The sequence below is a fragment of the Mastigoproctus giganteus genome, chromosome 2 (assembly GCF_048544385.1).
Source record: "Mastigoproctus giganteus isolate SK-2022 chromosome 2, ASM4854438v1, whole genome shotgun sequence".
Lineage (NCBI taxonomy): Eukaryota > Metazoa > Arthropoda > Arachnida > Uropygi > Thelyphonidae > Mastigoproctus > Mastigoproctus giganteus.
The window spans coordinates 238276787-238293879 of record NC_143576.1 but is presented as its reverse complement, the minus strand read 5'-3'; the positions used below and the strand labels follow the sequence as shown (position 1 = coordinate 238293879).

The following is a 17093-nucleotide window of genomic DNA, read 5'->3' as shown; positions in this document are numbered from 1 at the left end:
GAGTTTGCTGCCTAATCCATAATTTGTTCCATTCTTCGTTGTGTAGTTCTCAGCTTCTCTTCCATTCTTTTGGTGAGAGCCCAAGTTTCACTTCCATAAGTCATGGTGGGTAATATACATTGGTTCATTATTTTACGTTTCGGCCATTGGGATATTGCTCCTCAGTATGTGACTATATTTCCTGAATGCTATCCATCCAAAATTTATTCTTCCCGTGACTTCCAGCCATTTATCATTATTACAACTGATTGAATTTTCCCAGATGAGTATATGACTCCACCTTTTCAATTACTGCTCCTTCAATCATTATATCCCTTTCTATGGCATACTTGTTTATCATTACTTTTGTTTTAGCCATATTCATCTTTAGTCCAAAATAATTACGAACTCTGCATAACTGATTAAAGTTTTCCTCTAATTCTTTGGGATAGTGGTTTATGACCACAATGTCATCTGCAAATCTTAAATGGTTTAGCTACTCTCCATTCACATTGACTTCATTCTGCGACTAGTCTAATCTTCTGAAAGATTCCTCAAGGGCAGCAGTAAACAGCTTCACAGATATTGTGTTTCCTTGTCGAACTCCTTTCTCAAATTTAAATTTACTACTGTCTTTGTCTAGTCTAATAAAGGAGGTAGCGTTCTCATATATTTTCTTCAAAATCATAATATATGGGGTATCTATGCCTTGTCTTTCCAGTGCCCGAAACATTTCCTTATGCTATATGGAGTCAAATGCCTTTTCATAATCCACAAATGCTAGGCATAATGGTGTTTTATATTCATTTGCTTTCCCCATTAGCTGTGATATTACGTGAAGGTGATCCATAGTTGAGAATCCTGTCCTAAAGAGAGCTTGCTGTTTTCATTGATTCTCATCAAGTATTCTTTCTAATCTGTTAGTAATGACCCTTGTGAACAACGTGTAGATGTGGGACAACAAACTAACTGGTCTATAATTTCCAATTTATCTCCTTTCTTATGCAGCAAAATTATGATTGCATTATTCCACTCCTTAGGCATTAAGCCTTTTCTAATGTATTTTGTGAAGATTCTTGCCAGTTTTTGTGCCATGTCTCTTCCTCCCAATTTTAACAACTCTACAGTAACTTCATCTTCCCCCGGGCCTTTCTGATTCATCATTTTCTGGGTATGTCATATGTGTTACTAATTTGCAATCCATCTTCCCCACTGCTGGTATCATTCCCTTGCTCCTTGTATAATTCTCTATAGTAGTCTTTTGCTATTTGAATTGTGCCTTCTCTGCTGTTTATAAATACACCATCGCTATTCTTCAGTTTGAGTATCATTTGTCTTTCTGTATTACTGCTCGTGGGTGCTGATTTAAGTTCTTGATTTTCCCTTAATGCCTGTTCTACTTTTCTTGTGTTCTCTCTGAGTCTCTTTCTAATGGCTTTGCATAACTCGGTATACTCAATTTTGCCCTTGTCAGTGTTTATCTTGCTCTTCATTTGTCATCTTTGGTTCATCATGACAAGTGTTTCTTGGCTAATTTTTTCTTCTTTGGATTTCTTTTTACCTATAGGTTTCTTGGGCTTTATCACTTTCAGAAAGTTGTATTCCTCATCGATATCTTGGTCCTGAACAGGCTGCAGAAGCTCAAACATGTTGTTAAGTTCCAGTACATACTGCTTTTTCTCCTCTTCTGTTATCTCAAAGACCATATTATTTACTTGAGTCAGTTTTTCCTTTCTTTTCTTACATCTATATCAAGTGTGCATCTTACCATTCTGTGATCACTTCCAACATTTACCTTGTTCAGGACAGTGGCATCATACACGATATATCTTCTATTAGTAGGCGCCTCCGTAGCCTGGTGGGAAGGAGCAGCAGTGCGTAGCATACGCTTCTTGATTAGACTGGGGTTCGAGGCCGTCACCACCAAATACGGAGGATGCGGAAAGGTCAGCGAATGACCACCGCATATCTCGGAGCAATATGGCCTTAGTTGCTAATGCTCCTAAAAACCAAATACAGTAACAACAGTCTTCTATTAGTGAGGATGAAGTTGATTTCATTAGTTGTTAATCCATTTGTGCTTTTCCATTTCCACTTTCTGTTCACCCTTTTCGTAAAAAAAAAGTGTTCATTACTGACATTCCTTGAGATTCTGCAAATTCTACAAGTCTTTCACCTCTTTAATTTATTTCACCAATTCCAAAATTTCGTATAGTTCTCTTTTCTGCTCTGTTTTGTCTCTTTCCAACCCTAGCATTGAAGTCTCCCGTAATGATAGTTAGTGGGTTTTCTGCTCATCTAGAACTCAATTTCGGTGTTACATTTCTTCAACCTCTTCATCATAATGGCTCGACTTTGGTGTGTAAATCATTATAACCTTTAGCTTGTACCTCTTAGAAGTCCTGAGTATTAGTCTTGACACCCTTGGTGATGTACTTTTGAATTCCAAAATATTGTTTTTTATATCTTTATGGACCAGAAAGCCAACTCCACCTTCGCTCTTTTCACTGTTTCCATTGGTGTACAGCAGATTTCCACTTTATAAACTTATTAGTTAGTAATTTCTTCTTGTTTCAGTCAAACCGATGATATTCCAATTCACATTTTCTAATTTTTTCCAGCTCTGTTATCCTGTCTTCACCTATGAGCGATCTTACGTTGTAACAGGCCAAGTTCGGTTTCCATTCATGGCAGCCTGGTCATACCCAGAGATTCTTAGCACCCTCTGCTTCCACTCTGATCCTCGCGCTGCCGTAAGAGGGGAAGTGAAAGCTGCGGGGGGCTGAGGGCCATTTGTTTCGTCATGCTGTCATAAGCTGGAGGATTTGGTCTTTTCCTCTTCAAGCTGACCAGGTGTCTTGAAGATAACCACTCTACACATTTTTTGCCACCTAAGTGACATAACAGAGCTTAACATCGATAAGGTGTGCATGAGTGAATTTTAGGCAGGCAGGCCAACCGGACCTCTCCTACATCTTCTGAAATAGAAAGATATTGTATCCCTCAGTGTGTTAGACTTAATGTCTGATAACACACAGAATGCCTGTTCCCCTCTAAAGTTGAATATTATTACTAATTGTAACCCTTTTTTTTTTTTTCTGCCAACCGGGCTAGCCAGGTGGGTAAAGTATCTGCCTGGCAACCCAAAGGTCACGGGTTCAAATCCCACCTCGGGTTTGGATCAGAGTAATGCAAAAACCTTGGGAGGTGCAGTATGGCCACAGAAGCCGATGCGCCAACAACTAACAAAAAAAAAAAACAAAAAACCCTTTTTTTGCTGCGATTGTGAACTGCTTTTGGGGATTACTGTTTTCTGCTGAAATGAAGTTCAGTTCAATTCTAAACTAAACATCATTTGCACTTCTTCTGTTCATTGGAACAACCTTCGTCCTGTATTTCCTGAAAATTATAATATAAACAAAGATTTACAGAACAGTTCACAGAAAATACGGAACAGTGTTCTGTATTTTCATCAGATAATAGTACTAGAACATTATCTAATCATAAGGTATTATTTTGCGATAGCATTGTGTAGTTCTGTTAAACAAAACTATGTGATTATAATCATTAAATCTGCAAGTTAGAAGTTTCAAGAATGTTTTTATTTATTACAGAAAATATAGTTTTGTTATGATATTGCCCACTTTAAAATTGCTGATGAAACATTATTTTATTTTAGGTATATGCTTGGCTTGGCTGCTGTGCCATCCTTCATCCAATTCTTTGGATTTTTGTTTATGCCAGAATCGCCACGATGGCTCATTACTAAAGGTCGCTATCCAGAAGCATTTAATGTTCTTCGACATATCAGAGGCCAAACAGCAGATGTAGAGCATGAATTTGATACTATTCGTTCAAACTATCTTGATACAGAAAGAGAGAGGGAGTCTACAGGCAAGTATTATTATTTTTTAAAATAAATAACATTCAAGTAATTTTGTGACATAAAATGAATCACTTTTAGTTCAGTCTGCATACCAGTTTCCACCTCTAAGCTCTACATCCATGTGGCTCGAACTTACATGGTAGGCCTGCTTAAAGAACATTGAAAGGCATGATATGGTTACTGCAACCCTTGTGTCATAAAACAGTTAAATTTCACCACTACCACCATCACATTTCCATTAGCAGCTTGCACTAAAAAAAAAGGTAAACTGCAGCCATTATCAACCCACTGCAGGATGGAAGCCTCCTCAACAATTCATGCTGAGGGAAATGGACCATAATCTGCCACGCTGGTCCAGTGCGGGTTGGCAGATCAACCGTATTTAGCAGTCAGGGGCTTTGAACCCTGGTCTACTCAAAGAGCGTGTGCTGTTGCAGTCCCGCTCCTGACCACTCAGCTACGGAGACACTGCTGAGACCTAACACGAGAGATCCATTGATTCATACAGCTGTTGCTTCATGAAACAACTGGATGTAGGATTTAGACCATTTCCACTGCTCAGGTGTTCAGTATTTCTGTGACCACTAAAAAGATAGCTGCTTGTTTTAGCTGACATGACTAGAACCTGGTGACATCATCCGTTGATTCATTCCATCTGTGACAGGATCCGATGCATTGTATATTCTGGCATACCCCTTTGTACGCTACTCTTGTTCAGCTCTTTCATTTGAGTGATTATGGCCCATCAGAAGAATCATGCAATACTGTTATACTGAATGATCCTTCTCATTCTCCATTAGTCCTGTGGCCAGACATCAAGCTGTGTCTGGCTATAGGACTGCTCATTGGCTGAACGTTTTCTAGTTGCTAGGCTATTTGCTGTTCACTTTTGACACTTATGTTATTAGGGTGTTAACAGCTGTGATACTTACACTAGCATGTCACGTATCAACTGTCATATCACTATTGCGCTCCAGGTCTGTGTGTGTGTGTGTGTGTGTGTGTGTGTGTGTGTGTGTGTGTGTGTGTGTGTGTGTGTGTGTGCGCGCGCGCGCGCGCGTGCACACACCTGCTTTATATAGCCTGGTATGGACTTGTGATTATGGAGGTGTTAGTGAATTTTATACACTGACAACTTGCAACTGGTGAGACTGTTTGTGAGTCACGGTGTGTTTTATTGCCTGTGAATCTCTTAAAGGAATACAGTATTTAAAAATAAATGAAGTTAATTTGTGCATCCTTTGTTTTTGCAGGCCACTCCTCTGTTGTTACTGAAATTCTTCGCACTCCTACACTGCTCCGTGCTCTTGTTGTAGGTTGTTCTTTGCAAATGTTCCAGCAGATTGCAGGAATTAATACTGTGATGTAAGTTTTTTGTAAGTTTTATTATGAAGAGTAGGTTTCTAAATTACAAATTTTATGAGCACTTTCTGTGAAAACGCTTATATTCTGTACTTGTTTTACCATCTAATTGATATGGACTTAAAAAAATTATAATAGTTTGAATTCTGATAGTGTCTCTTATTTTGTATTGTAGAACAAAAGTCTGTAAATTCATCTTGCTATGAAACTAATGAGATCAATTAACTTGTGGTGACTATTCTTGATAGTAGTTTCTTAATGTGTAGGAAAGAATTGAAACCTCAATTACATTTGGAATGGACACATCCAGCAGTAAAAACACTTAGGTTTTTCTGCAAAGAAATATAATGAAACAAATTTTACACTATAGAAGGGACCACCTGAAATAATAACATTATTAGTAAATAATGAAGTATGAAATAATGAAATGTAAAATAAAAAAGTGAGTTAATTTTTGGTTGCTTTTGCAAGCTATTTAAAATATTTGAACGTGATAATAGTGTAAAGGCAATATGCTACAGTAGGACCATTGACTGATCTACATTGCATGTTACAAACAGCACTTGCATCTTCATCATCATAGCATCCTGGAGAGGCGCCTCCGTAGCCAGGTGGGAAGGAGCAGCAGTGTGTAGCACACGCTTCTTGATTAGACCGGGGTTCAAGCCCGTCACCACCAAATACGTAGCATGCGGAAAGGTCAGGGAATGACCACCACACCGGAGCAATATGGCCTTAGTTGCTAATGCTCCTAAAAACCAAATAACAACAATAACAACAACAGAATCCTGGACCAGTCTCCCAGCTATTATGGAAAAATGTATCAGCTTTAATTTTGACTTGGCACATTATGGCCTCAGTTGCCAAGGTGCCATTAAACATCCAACCAACCTGGCTATTATGGCTGCTGATTTGTTAGCAAATCAACAGCTATAAATAGCTGGGAGACTGCTCCAGCTACCAAATCAGCATTTTTCTGTAATGGTACTTGAACATATGAATGATACCCAGATCCAAAGGTTGGAGTTGGCTGAGAAAAAACAGTTCTGATGTTTCTGAGAAATGTATCTGGTGAGCAGCACAGTATTTAGTGAAAGACAGTTTTTGGTATCCAGTTGATTCAGTCATTGAGTGGCAAAAAGTTGTCTATTCCTAGATCATGCAGCAGTGACCACACCCTCTTCGTCAAGTGAGTGCCAACTATAAAAGCATTACTTGCATGTGATTGATTGAACCATATGGTTTAATGACTGCAAGTTTTATTAAATTATTTGGAAATAAAACTTTCTGGAAGCTGAATATGATTTATTTTAACATTAATGGTATGATTGACTTGCAGGATTGAAGCAATTCTTGTGAGTGCAGGTTAGTCTCTCAGCATTTTTCAACACATTTCATCCTATGAATTGATAAGTAATTTAATAAATATAATAATGCTGCAATAAAATTTTTCTCTACCCACTCCTATTTAACCTTAGGAACTTTGTTTACCACCCTTACAGAATTACGCAAAGTTGCAAGCTTAACAAGTAAAATAACATAGATTGTCATTTATCCATTTGGATATTAACTGGAGTTTCTACAGCCTGTGGAAATCTAAGTCAGCTAGCAAAGAGCTGTTCGTTTACATTTTGTAATATTCTTTTTGACAAGACCCTTGAAATCTTGGTAACTCATTCTAGTCATATTTCAGCGATCCTTAGTTTTACTAATGTATGGTTAATTTTAACGTTCTCCATTTTTTTTTTTTTTTTTTTTTTTGCATCTGCATGCAGCTATTTAACAGAAAAAAGGTGTGTTGTTCTTTTTATTAAACAGAAACTTTGACTCATCAATAAACATGAAAAAGGTAATAAAACATCAACTATAATGAGTCTCATAAAAAAAAAAAAATTCTGTTTATATTCTGGCATGATCACATAGATCAGAGGAAGTTAGTTAATCATTTTGGTAAAAATATTATTATTAACTTATTAACACCTTTTGTGCTGCTAAATGTGATTTATGTAATCAACAATAAGTATATTAAATTGAAATGTATCAACTAACTGCATTCCTGCATCAAGTGCTTGGTTACATCAGACTTGGAAACTGTTTTCATTGAAAGATGATGTTTCACACTTTATGTAGTACAATTTGTAGGTAGGCAAACCAAGGGAAAATAGCAGACTTCATTGTTTTCATTTTCAAAGAATAATGTGTGCATATTAAATTAATATATTAATTTTCTTCATGTTACGGCATAATACACTGATATAAATGCAAATATTTACATAAAATAATTTACTTTTTTGTCTCATTTGTGAGTTTCTTACATTTTACAGATTATCCATAGTTTTGAGTATCCAGGAAAATTCATTTCCCGAACACCCTGGATAATTGAGAATTTACTGTGTAGACTCAATTATTGATTTTTTAGACAAGCTTTTTTGGCTTTCATTATGGAGTTAAGTATGACACCCTGTAAGGAACCCACGAACAGTTATTATTGGTCCAGTGCCCCTGAAACCTTATTTTGAGCCTCTAAAAATATGTGCACCAGTATCCCAAGCTAGACTATCCCAAACCAGCATTGCCTACCAGAACCTACCATTTGATCTACAGGATGCAAGAACAATAATTGTTTTGTTACTTTTTTTAATGAGGACATTGGAGTGGAACTGCAAATACATTTAAAAGGGGGGCAAAGCACAACTGTAAAATTTTAGTATACAAATATAAATTCACATCATCATAAATTGTGTTGACACACTTGCCACTGGGGAAGGATTTCTGTATGTGATAATCCAACAAAGAAAGAGAATGCTATTTTTCCTCGAGGATTCGGGAAAGTACAATGTGTTTTGGTTGTATGAGCTATTTTTTCTTATAATCATATTTCTTAAATACTATAAATTACTGATATCTGCTAATCTTAATTATTCATTATTTTGCCTTTTATCATTTAACATTGTAATCAATTCAAGCCATACCAACAATTTGGCACCAGGAGTGGATGGGATCTATCCAATTATATTAAGAGAGGCAGCGAAGTAAGCAAATCCTTATCCATAATTATGAGAGCATTCTTGGACTCAGGGGAAGTCCCCGCAGACTGGAGATGTGCAAATGTATCTCCAATTCACAAAGGGAGATCAAAGGGTGACACAAGTAATAACAAACCTGTTAGTTTGACTTCTGTTCCAGGGAAAATAATGGAGTCACTGGTTAAAGAAGTAATGCAAGATCATCTAGACAAGGCTGCATTTATACTTCAGACGCAGCATGGGTTTGTTAAAGGGAAATTCTGTCTGACCAGTTTGATTGGATACTACGATGTGGTCACATAGGAACTGGATGTAAAATATAATTTTGATATCATATACTTAGATTTCAGGAAAGCTTTTGATACTGTTGCACATAAAACACTGCTATACAGATTGGAGCAGTGTGGCATTAAGGGCAATTTGCTGCTATGGATTGAGTAAGAGAAGACAGAGTGGTAATCAATGGACACTGCCCTTTGAGGAGGACTAATGTTATTAGTGGAATCCCCAGGGTTCGGTGTTGAGCCCATCATTGTTTTGTATATTTATCAATGATATTGATGAAGGCATATCAGGCTTCATGTTCAAGTGTGCAGATGATACAAAGGTTGGCAGTGTAGTTAATTTACAGTAATGATGATATGCTACTACAACAGGATCTAGAAAAGTTAGGCAATTGGGCTGAGAAATGGCAATTGCAGTTTAACATTGACAAATACAAGGTACTGCATATGGGTAGTAGTAACTCAAGAGTAACGTACCAGCTGTGTTGTATGACACTTAGGATAGTGGATAATTTAAAAGACTTTGGGTAAATGTGCAGTCAGATATGAAATTCTCTGAACAGTGCAGACAGGCTGCCAAAACACCTCATGGGGTTTTGTCAGTGATATACAGGAATTTTGCCAGCAGGGATAAGGAGATGATTATCCCATTGTATAAAGCAGTGATCAGGCCACATCTTAAGTACTGCATACAGGTCTGGAGGCCTTATTTTAGGAAGGATGTAGAGCTGCTATAATGAGTACAGAAAAGGATAATGAGATTGGTGAGTGAAACAAAGGTGCTCTTACCAAGAAAGGTGTCAGTTCTAGGAATTGCAGCATCTGGAGATTAAGCACCTGTGAAGCGATTTGATTGAGGTGTTTATGAATGGTTTGGGCAAGCTGATTGCTGATGGGATTCTTTCTCTTGCTAAGATTCCTCGTCTTGCTCAGACTAAGAACCTGAGGGGGCACAATTTCAAATTGAGGAAAGATGGTTGTAGAATAGATATGCAGAAATTTGCATTTAGCCAGCAGGTAGTTGATTGGTGGAACAGGCTTCCATCTTTTGTTGTGGAAGCTAATAGCCTAAATAAATTTAAGAGGAATGAAATGGGAGGACGAATGGAGGAATGGAATGGGAGGTGTTTTTTTTTTTTTTTTTTTTTTTGGCTGATGCTGCATTGCTTTCTTGCATCGTATACCTCTACTAATGCTAAGATTGCACATGAGGGGGCATAAATTCAAATTGAGGAAAGTCAGTTGAAGAATAGATGTGTGTAAAATTTGCCTTTAGCAGTGAGTAGTTGATCAATGGAACAAGCTTATCTGTCATGAAAGATGATAACTTAAATAAATTCAAAGAATTGGACAAACTTTAGAAGCGAATGGATTAGGTGAAATGGGAAGGGTTTTTTTTTTTTTTTTTATCTGATGCTGTATAAACTTATTTTCTTACATCCTTTGCCACTGCTTGCTGATTTCCTCTATTTATGGATCTGATTCTCACAGCACCTTGATTAACTAAGACTGCTATATTAAATTCCACAGTATGTGGTATCTAATCTAATGGTCAGTGATATATCTGTTGCACATTAATGGGTGTAACTTCCTGTTTACCTTCTTAATTATGCATACAGCCTTACTTGAATACTTTTGAAAATGTCATATTCAGGAAGGACTGGGTCAAAAATTCTTACTGGGGGGAAAACAAATAATGTATCAGAGGTCGGTGTAATATTAAAAATCAGACTGGCTTCCAGCCCACCAGGGTTTCCCCATTAAGTCTTATGGCTAGTCTTCTCCTGGTCATATTGCTTTCACAGAATTTTATGTGAAAAGGATGCAGACAGATTCTGCATCACTCTTTGTATTACTATTTTTGCTTTCAGCTTTTTGTAAACAAATACAGTTTTTCATCGGATGGAAGCTATATTGCTATTAAAATGTCTAGATCTAATAAAGTGCTGTTGTTGTCCAGCCCTCTGCCTGACCATTTTTAAATTTCAGATCATAAAAATTTAAAAATGGTCTCAAATAATTTTAAATTTTAGAATTTTTTCATTATACAATATAAACAATTACATTTTCATAAGTATTGCAATCCACTAATATCATAATATCATTAATCCATAAGTCAAGCATTGATGTACTCCTAGCAAAATTTAAAAAAAAAAACAACCGAAAACTTCTTTCAGAAATAATATGAACTTTTGGTCTATCAAACCTTATGCCACAGTTGCTTTTATAATTGATGTCACTGCTGTCAGGTTAAAGTAATGAAAAAAGATGCTTTTAATAGTTTGGAACTTGCAGTATGTACTGACTTAAACTGAGTGATGAAGAAAGTTGTTTTACCAATTCTTGAAGTATACAGTTTTCATTAATTGTATTCTCATATAGCTATTGGCTTTCGGAAAGTATGCTGAAAGTAGTGTGTGCTTTTAGAAGTGACATAAAATCTCTGCCCCGGAATTATGCTGCATAGTGTGTCTTCAAACTCATTTCAGTATGTCAACATGCATTTTGGTCCTAGAGGCCGCTCCACAATAACAAGCCTAGCTGACACCATTGTACGCATCCAAACTGTGTTTCAAGCTAAGGCACAATGCGATGTATTTTATTTTGACATCAAAGGTGCTTTCAACAACATAGATCTCAAAAAAGCTTTTGAAATACTAAAAATCATTTTCTCGTTGACACAATGATTATTTCTTATCTCTAATACAGCCTAAATTGCAGACTTCTCCTCTTCCCCACTAATACTGACAATATTCTCGTCACAACCTCAACAGGCATTCCTCAAGGAGCTGTTCTCTCCAGTACTATATTTTCAGCATCTCTTCAACCACTTCTACAAGAAAATCCAAATCTGCTGGCATATGCCAATGATTTAAAGTTATTTATAATCTCCAAAGCCAGTGATGATATTCGCAAAGTTATCAGTGATGAGAATTCACAGATTTGTGAAATCATCAAGTATCTGAAAGGTCTCAATCTGACTATAAATGTAAACAAATCTGCTCAAATTACTTATTCTCTTCAGAAACAGCCCTGGGTTGTTTCTGAAGGGAATAAGTAATTTGACATAGAAATAATTGCAGATACCCCAATCCCAAATTTTTATGCTCACAAATACCTTGGAGTTGTTTTTGATAAAAAATCTCTCCTTTAATGCCCACTATTTATATGTTGTTAAAAAAACTCAAAAATCAAAATGGTTAATCAAACAAAAAAAACAGCAGCGATTCAAGACAGAAAAAGTCATAAACCATGTTCAAAGATGCATCTTTCCCGTTCTGTCCTATGCTTCCGAAATCTGGTCTGGTGCTCCTCAAGTAACCGTCAAAAATTCCTTGCCCTAGAATATTGGGTTCTTAGATGGCTTAATAGTAAGCTTCGTTTTCCCCATACAATCAAGTGAAATCCAGGCAACAGCTCTATGAAAACTTAAAAACAAAGCCTCTGCAACAGATGATCAACGAGTCTGGAGTCATGCTTCTTGCAAAGTTAATCACCTTTGCATGCAATTCACCAAACTTATCCAATATAATAGCTGCCCCCAATTCAAGAAACCAGAAATTCAAATCCAACCTCTCCAGGCTCAAACAAATGGACAGAATGTTCCCTAATGCATCCCTTCACCTCATAAATCATCACAACATTGATTGTAACAGGTTAATCAACTCTGAAGCCTACAGGAGTCAGATCTCTGATAAAATGAAGAAAAATAATCCAACCCAGTGGTTTTTTAACTATGACAGAATTACCAAATTACTTCCCTTTTAAATTTGAAGTAATTTAAAGGAAGTAAGAAGTTTATTAAGCAAAACTGCATTTAGAAAGGTCCTATTTAAAGAATAGGAATGCACACTTCAATTTTATACATAGAAATTTTGTAAATTTTTTTTTGTCTGACTCTTTTGACTTTTGAAAACCATTACTCACTCAGGTGTAACTTTATTTTTTTTTTTGTACAGGTATTATAGCGCAACAATAATCCAAATGTCTGGAGTAAATGATACTTCAAAAGCAATATGGCTTGCTTCTGCTACTGCTGGTATAAACTTTTTGTGTACTTTCATTGGCTTGATATTGGTGGAAAGAGTGGGAAGAAGACTTCTTACACTTGGCAGCTTGGCTGGTGAGTAATACGTAGTGATAACGATTTTTCTAGAATTCTCAAAAAATTATGAAGTAAACTGTAGTAGGCTACTTTATATTTTTTTGAGTGCTAAAAAATGTAAAAATTTATGTGGAATGGTGGAGATATTCTATTCCTATTGACTATTTAAATCCTGTGAAAAAAATAAATTTTTACATAGTTTTAGTTCCTTTATAAGTAGCAAACTTTCAGTTATCAGAGTTCCTATGTATTGAGCTACTTTTACATAAACAACAATCATTAACAAGTTATATATTGCTGTTTTTTTAAACTAGTGTCATTGCAGTGACAGCTAATTCACTGGTGTATAATCTAATCAGAGAGCACATGGACACTATTAGTTCAATTCAATGACAAGATTTTAGTCTTTTTCAGAGGCTTAGAATAGTAAATACAAACAGCACAGCTCTACTATTCTATATGAATTCATATATATATTATTGCAGTGCATTTAAATTTTTATTTTGTTAAATAGCATTTTGAGGGAAACTTGAGTTTAAAAAAAGTAAGGGAAAAAAGTGTATATTGATGAAAATGAATAAAATTGATTTTTTGACTTCTGTAAAAATGATTTAACATTCTTATTTTTGGTATTAATAATGAAGTGAACACTAAAAAATAAATTAATACTGTTTTTGAGCAAATAAACAAGGGTTGATCAAAAAACTTGAGAGAGATTAATTTAAAAATATAAAACTTTTGTTTTATTAAGCTTCTAATGGTTATACTTTTCAACATAGTTTCCCATCTAGTTTAATCTCTCTCTCTGCCCTTTTTATAATATTCGGAGGTGACACTGTTTGAAACTATCTAAGATACCCTTGGAGATGATTGTTAGCTCCTTAGGAAATAGTAAAAAAGAAAAGGTCACAGAGGGGAGTGGTTTTGGCCTATGGGGCGATAAGGAAGTGTTTCAGTGTTTTGTCAACAATTGAGGTATGTGTTCGCACCCTTCTCCCTGCAGTAGTCATCTGGATTTTCAAATCTCATCTTTTCTAGCCTCGTTCTCCAAATGAATTTCTGTAGAAATTCACTGTAATATTGTATAGACACAGTACATTTTTTCATGGCATTAAATAAAGCCCTGTTAAATAAATCGATCACATTGAAAAGGTGATAATCATGTACCTTCCAGCAAACTTTATGGACTGTGCCCTTTTTTTAGGTGAAGATGTTTTATGCTTCCACTGAGGACTCTTTTGGTTCTGGATCATGGTTGATCAATGACTCAGTATTGTAATTATTCTTCTTAAAAATCATTTTTCTGATGTTGTTAGGCATTTAAAGTGAACACAGATGTCAACTCTAACCTGCCTTTGTTCAGAGGAAGCAGTTGAGGTATCTAGTGTAAACAAATGTCATTCCTTTTCAGACAAATATGTCATGACTTTTCCTTTTGGGCTGTTTAAAAAAAAAATTGTTTATGCAAACAATCTTCACACATTAGAGGACCTTCAACAAGTATCAAGGTGTGTATTTCAAACATAACTGAGATACCATTTATATATATAAGGCCTTGAATGGTTTGAGCAAGCTCAATTCTGATGGGATTCTTCCTCTTGCTCAGATTCTGCACCTGAGGGGACATAAATTCAATTTGAGGAAAGACAGTTGTAGAATAGATGTGTGGAAATTTGCATTTAGCCAGTGGGTGGTTGATTGCAGGAACAAACTTCCATCTGTTGTTGTGGAAGTCGACAGCCTAAATAAATTCAAGGATGAACTTCAGGATTAACAAATGGATGGATGAAAAGGGAATGTTTTTTTTTTTTTTTTTTTGGCTGATGCTATATAAGCATTCTTTCTTGCATCGTATGCCTATGCTATATGTTTTGTGCTGCACTGCATTGGAATTAGAATGGATATTTTTGAAAGAACTTTTAAAGAATGCAGAAAATTTAAATAAAATAGATAAAAGTTTGAATAAAAACTAAGATTAATAACTAAGATAACTTTATCACATTTCAACAAATGCAGTAACAGAGCAAAAGAATTTGTGCTTCACTGAAGTAGGAGGAGATCACGTCAAACATATTTAACTTATTTATTGTCATGTAATTGAAACATTTAAATACTGTAAAAAAAAATCATTCTTGGTTGTTTGCTTTTTGATAACTATGTAGGTATGAAATGTTCATAATCTTAGAAGTTGAGAATAAACTAGTGTTTATAAAGTAGTATGGAATAGGTCATGTAAGTGCTATAAAATAAAACTTAAAAAATCTGTAGACATTATATGCTAAAATTAGAAATAGCTGAAATCAACATAATTTTTGATTTTTCTAACTGTTTAAATGGGCATTTCTTAACTTGTAAGGTTTGTGAGAAAATTCCGAAGGGTTTATGAAGATGGCGTATTTTCACTTTCCCGTTTCCACTGTTCTTAACAGTATTTTTTTTCAACTTTATTAAAATATTTAAAAAACTAAGTATTTCACCTGACTGTGGGCTGAAAACTTTGATACTAAGTTTGTAATGATTTTATTGTCAGAACTTATATCATCACTACACTTACACCCTTGCATCAGCACTCCCTGAGCCCCAGCTCATCCACACTTTAATTCTTTAATCTAAAATTTTGACCTTTAGCTATGCCCCCCCCCTTGACAAGTCAAGCCATTGGGGATACATTATCACCCTTGCTCTATGGAGATGGATCTTTACTATCTATTAGTTAAACTTTTTACAACTTTAAATTCTTAAGCATTTAAATCCATGTTAATTGGGATTCTTGTTAGAGCAACATTAAAAGAACTTTTTTTTTATGTATATAAACAAAATGACTATATTGACGTAAAGCTCGATTCTAAATCCATCTATATATAAATAAAACTCTAACTCCAAACTAATGCAAACAAAAGCCAATTACAGAATTACAGTGTAATTCTGCAATTGGCTTCTGTAAACTCTTTAAAACTATTTACATATATACAAACTATATATGCTATTTACATTTCTCCTTCCAAAATTCAGTCAGCTCTGTTTATGCCCTTCTTACTCTACTCACTTCATTAACATATTCTAGAAAGGGATCATACCATTCTCTATCTCTAAATAAGTCACTCTGGGTGTATGAGTCAGAGCCTATTTTTGCAGTCAATAAATTCCTTTGTTCTATATATCTTGGACACTGCCTCTACACATGTTCTGTATCCTCCACCTGCCCACAAGGACACATGGATTGTATTCTATACCAAGTTCCACCAGTCTTTTTCTCATACCATGGCCAGTCACCATTGTCATTGCAAACAGAACCAGGCTCGGCCTGCCTTGATTCACCCACACTGTTTTCATCCCATGCAGAAAGGCAAAAGCGACACGACCCAATACAGAACTGTTCCATTGCTCCTGCCATATGAAATCAGTCTCTTTGTGATCTCTTTTTAAACCTTTCCTTCCAGAAACCTTCCTTCCTCTATACAAGACCTTATTCCCATCATTTCTATCCTGTTATTATTCTTGATTGCATACTCCATCGTTCGCTTCAGGATTACCAAATCAATTGATCCTTTACCTGCAACTACTTGCAGGGCATCATTTGAAATGGTCCTGCAGGCCCTTGTCACTGCTAGAAGGGCAAACCTCTGTGCTGAAATTAAACTCCTTTTTACATGACTATTAGTCACTCCATGCCCTGCATGCATATGTTACAATGGCAACAAAAATGCATTTATAGAGGAATTCAAAAGTCTTGCCTTGACTCCCCGTCCCACCCTTGTGACCTTTCTAATCTTAGAGTAAATTACTCTTAGCTTTTCTTTTAGCTTCTGCACATGAGGCAAAAAGGACATTCACTCATCCATGTACACCCCTAGGTATTTGACCAAGGAGGCATATGCTACTAGCGTTCCAAATATCTTTGTGGTAGGTCTCCTGCCCTCACTTAATTTTCCTTTAAACAGAACCATGTGAGTCTTATTCATATAAATCTCCATCTTATGGCCTTCTGTCCTGTCTTATATCTTGATAAAAGGATTCTTCTGCTCCTATGCTTATCTTTGATGACACTGATTTCTAGGCAAGATCATATATCTCTGTTGTGGATTACCCTGACTTCTAATCTCTCTTGGCATAAACACATTACAAATATTGCTTCCTTTGCATCTGAAAAACTGGATTTTCTTTTTCACTCTCAGTGTTACTTTTCTTCCAAACAGCTGTACAAATCGCAACTCCACCCAACCATGGAATATTGTTCTCACATCTGGGGTGGTGCCCCCAAAACCTCTCTCAGGCTTCTAAATTCCATTCAAAAGAGCACAGTTAGGTTAATTAATGACACATCTCTAACAGAGTCACCACTCTGCCTTACAGATGATCTGTTTCTGCTGCATGCATTTTCGATAAATACTTCCATGGACACTATTCTTGGCTTTCTATAATTCCCACTCTCTTTCAAAGCAGTCTGAACC

At 35.9% G+C, this 17093-nt stretch overlaps 1 protein-coding gene across 1 annotated transcript in view; it reads left to right on the top strand.

The window, feature by feature from the left end:
• LOC150090283 (proton myo-inositol cotransporter-like) overlaps positions 1-17093 on the top strand; it is a 416481-nt gene that overhangs the window by 342073 nt on the left and 57315 nt on the right. The window contains exons 3-5 of the mRNA XM_090390243.1: positions 3659-3873; positions 5119-5230; positions 12497-12660. Coding sequence (XP_090246369.1) covers positions 3659-3873; positions 5119-5230; positions 12497-12660 — 491 coding nt within the window. The remainder of the gene's footprint in view (positions 1-3658; positions 3874-5118; positions 5231-12496; positions 12661-17093) is intronic.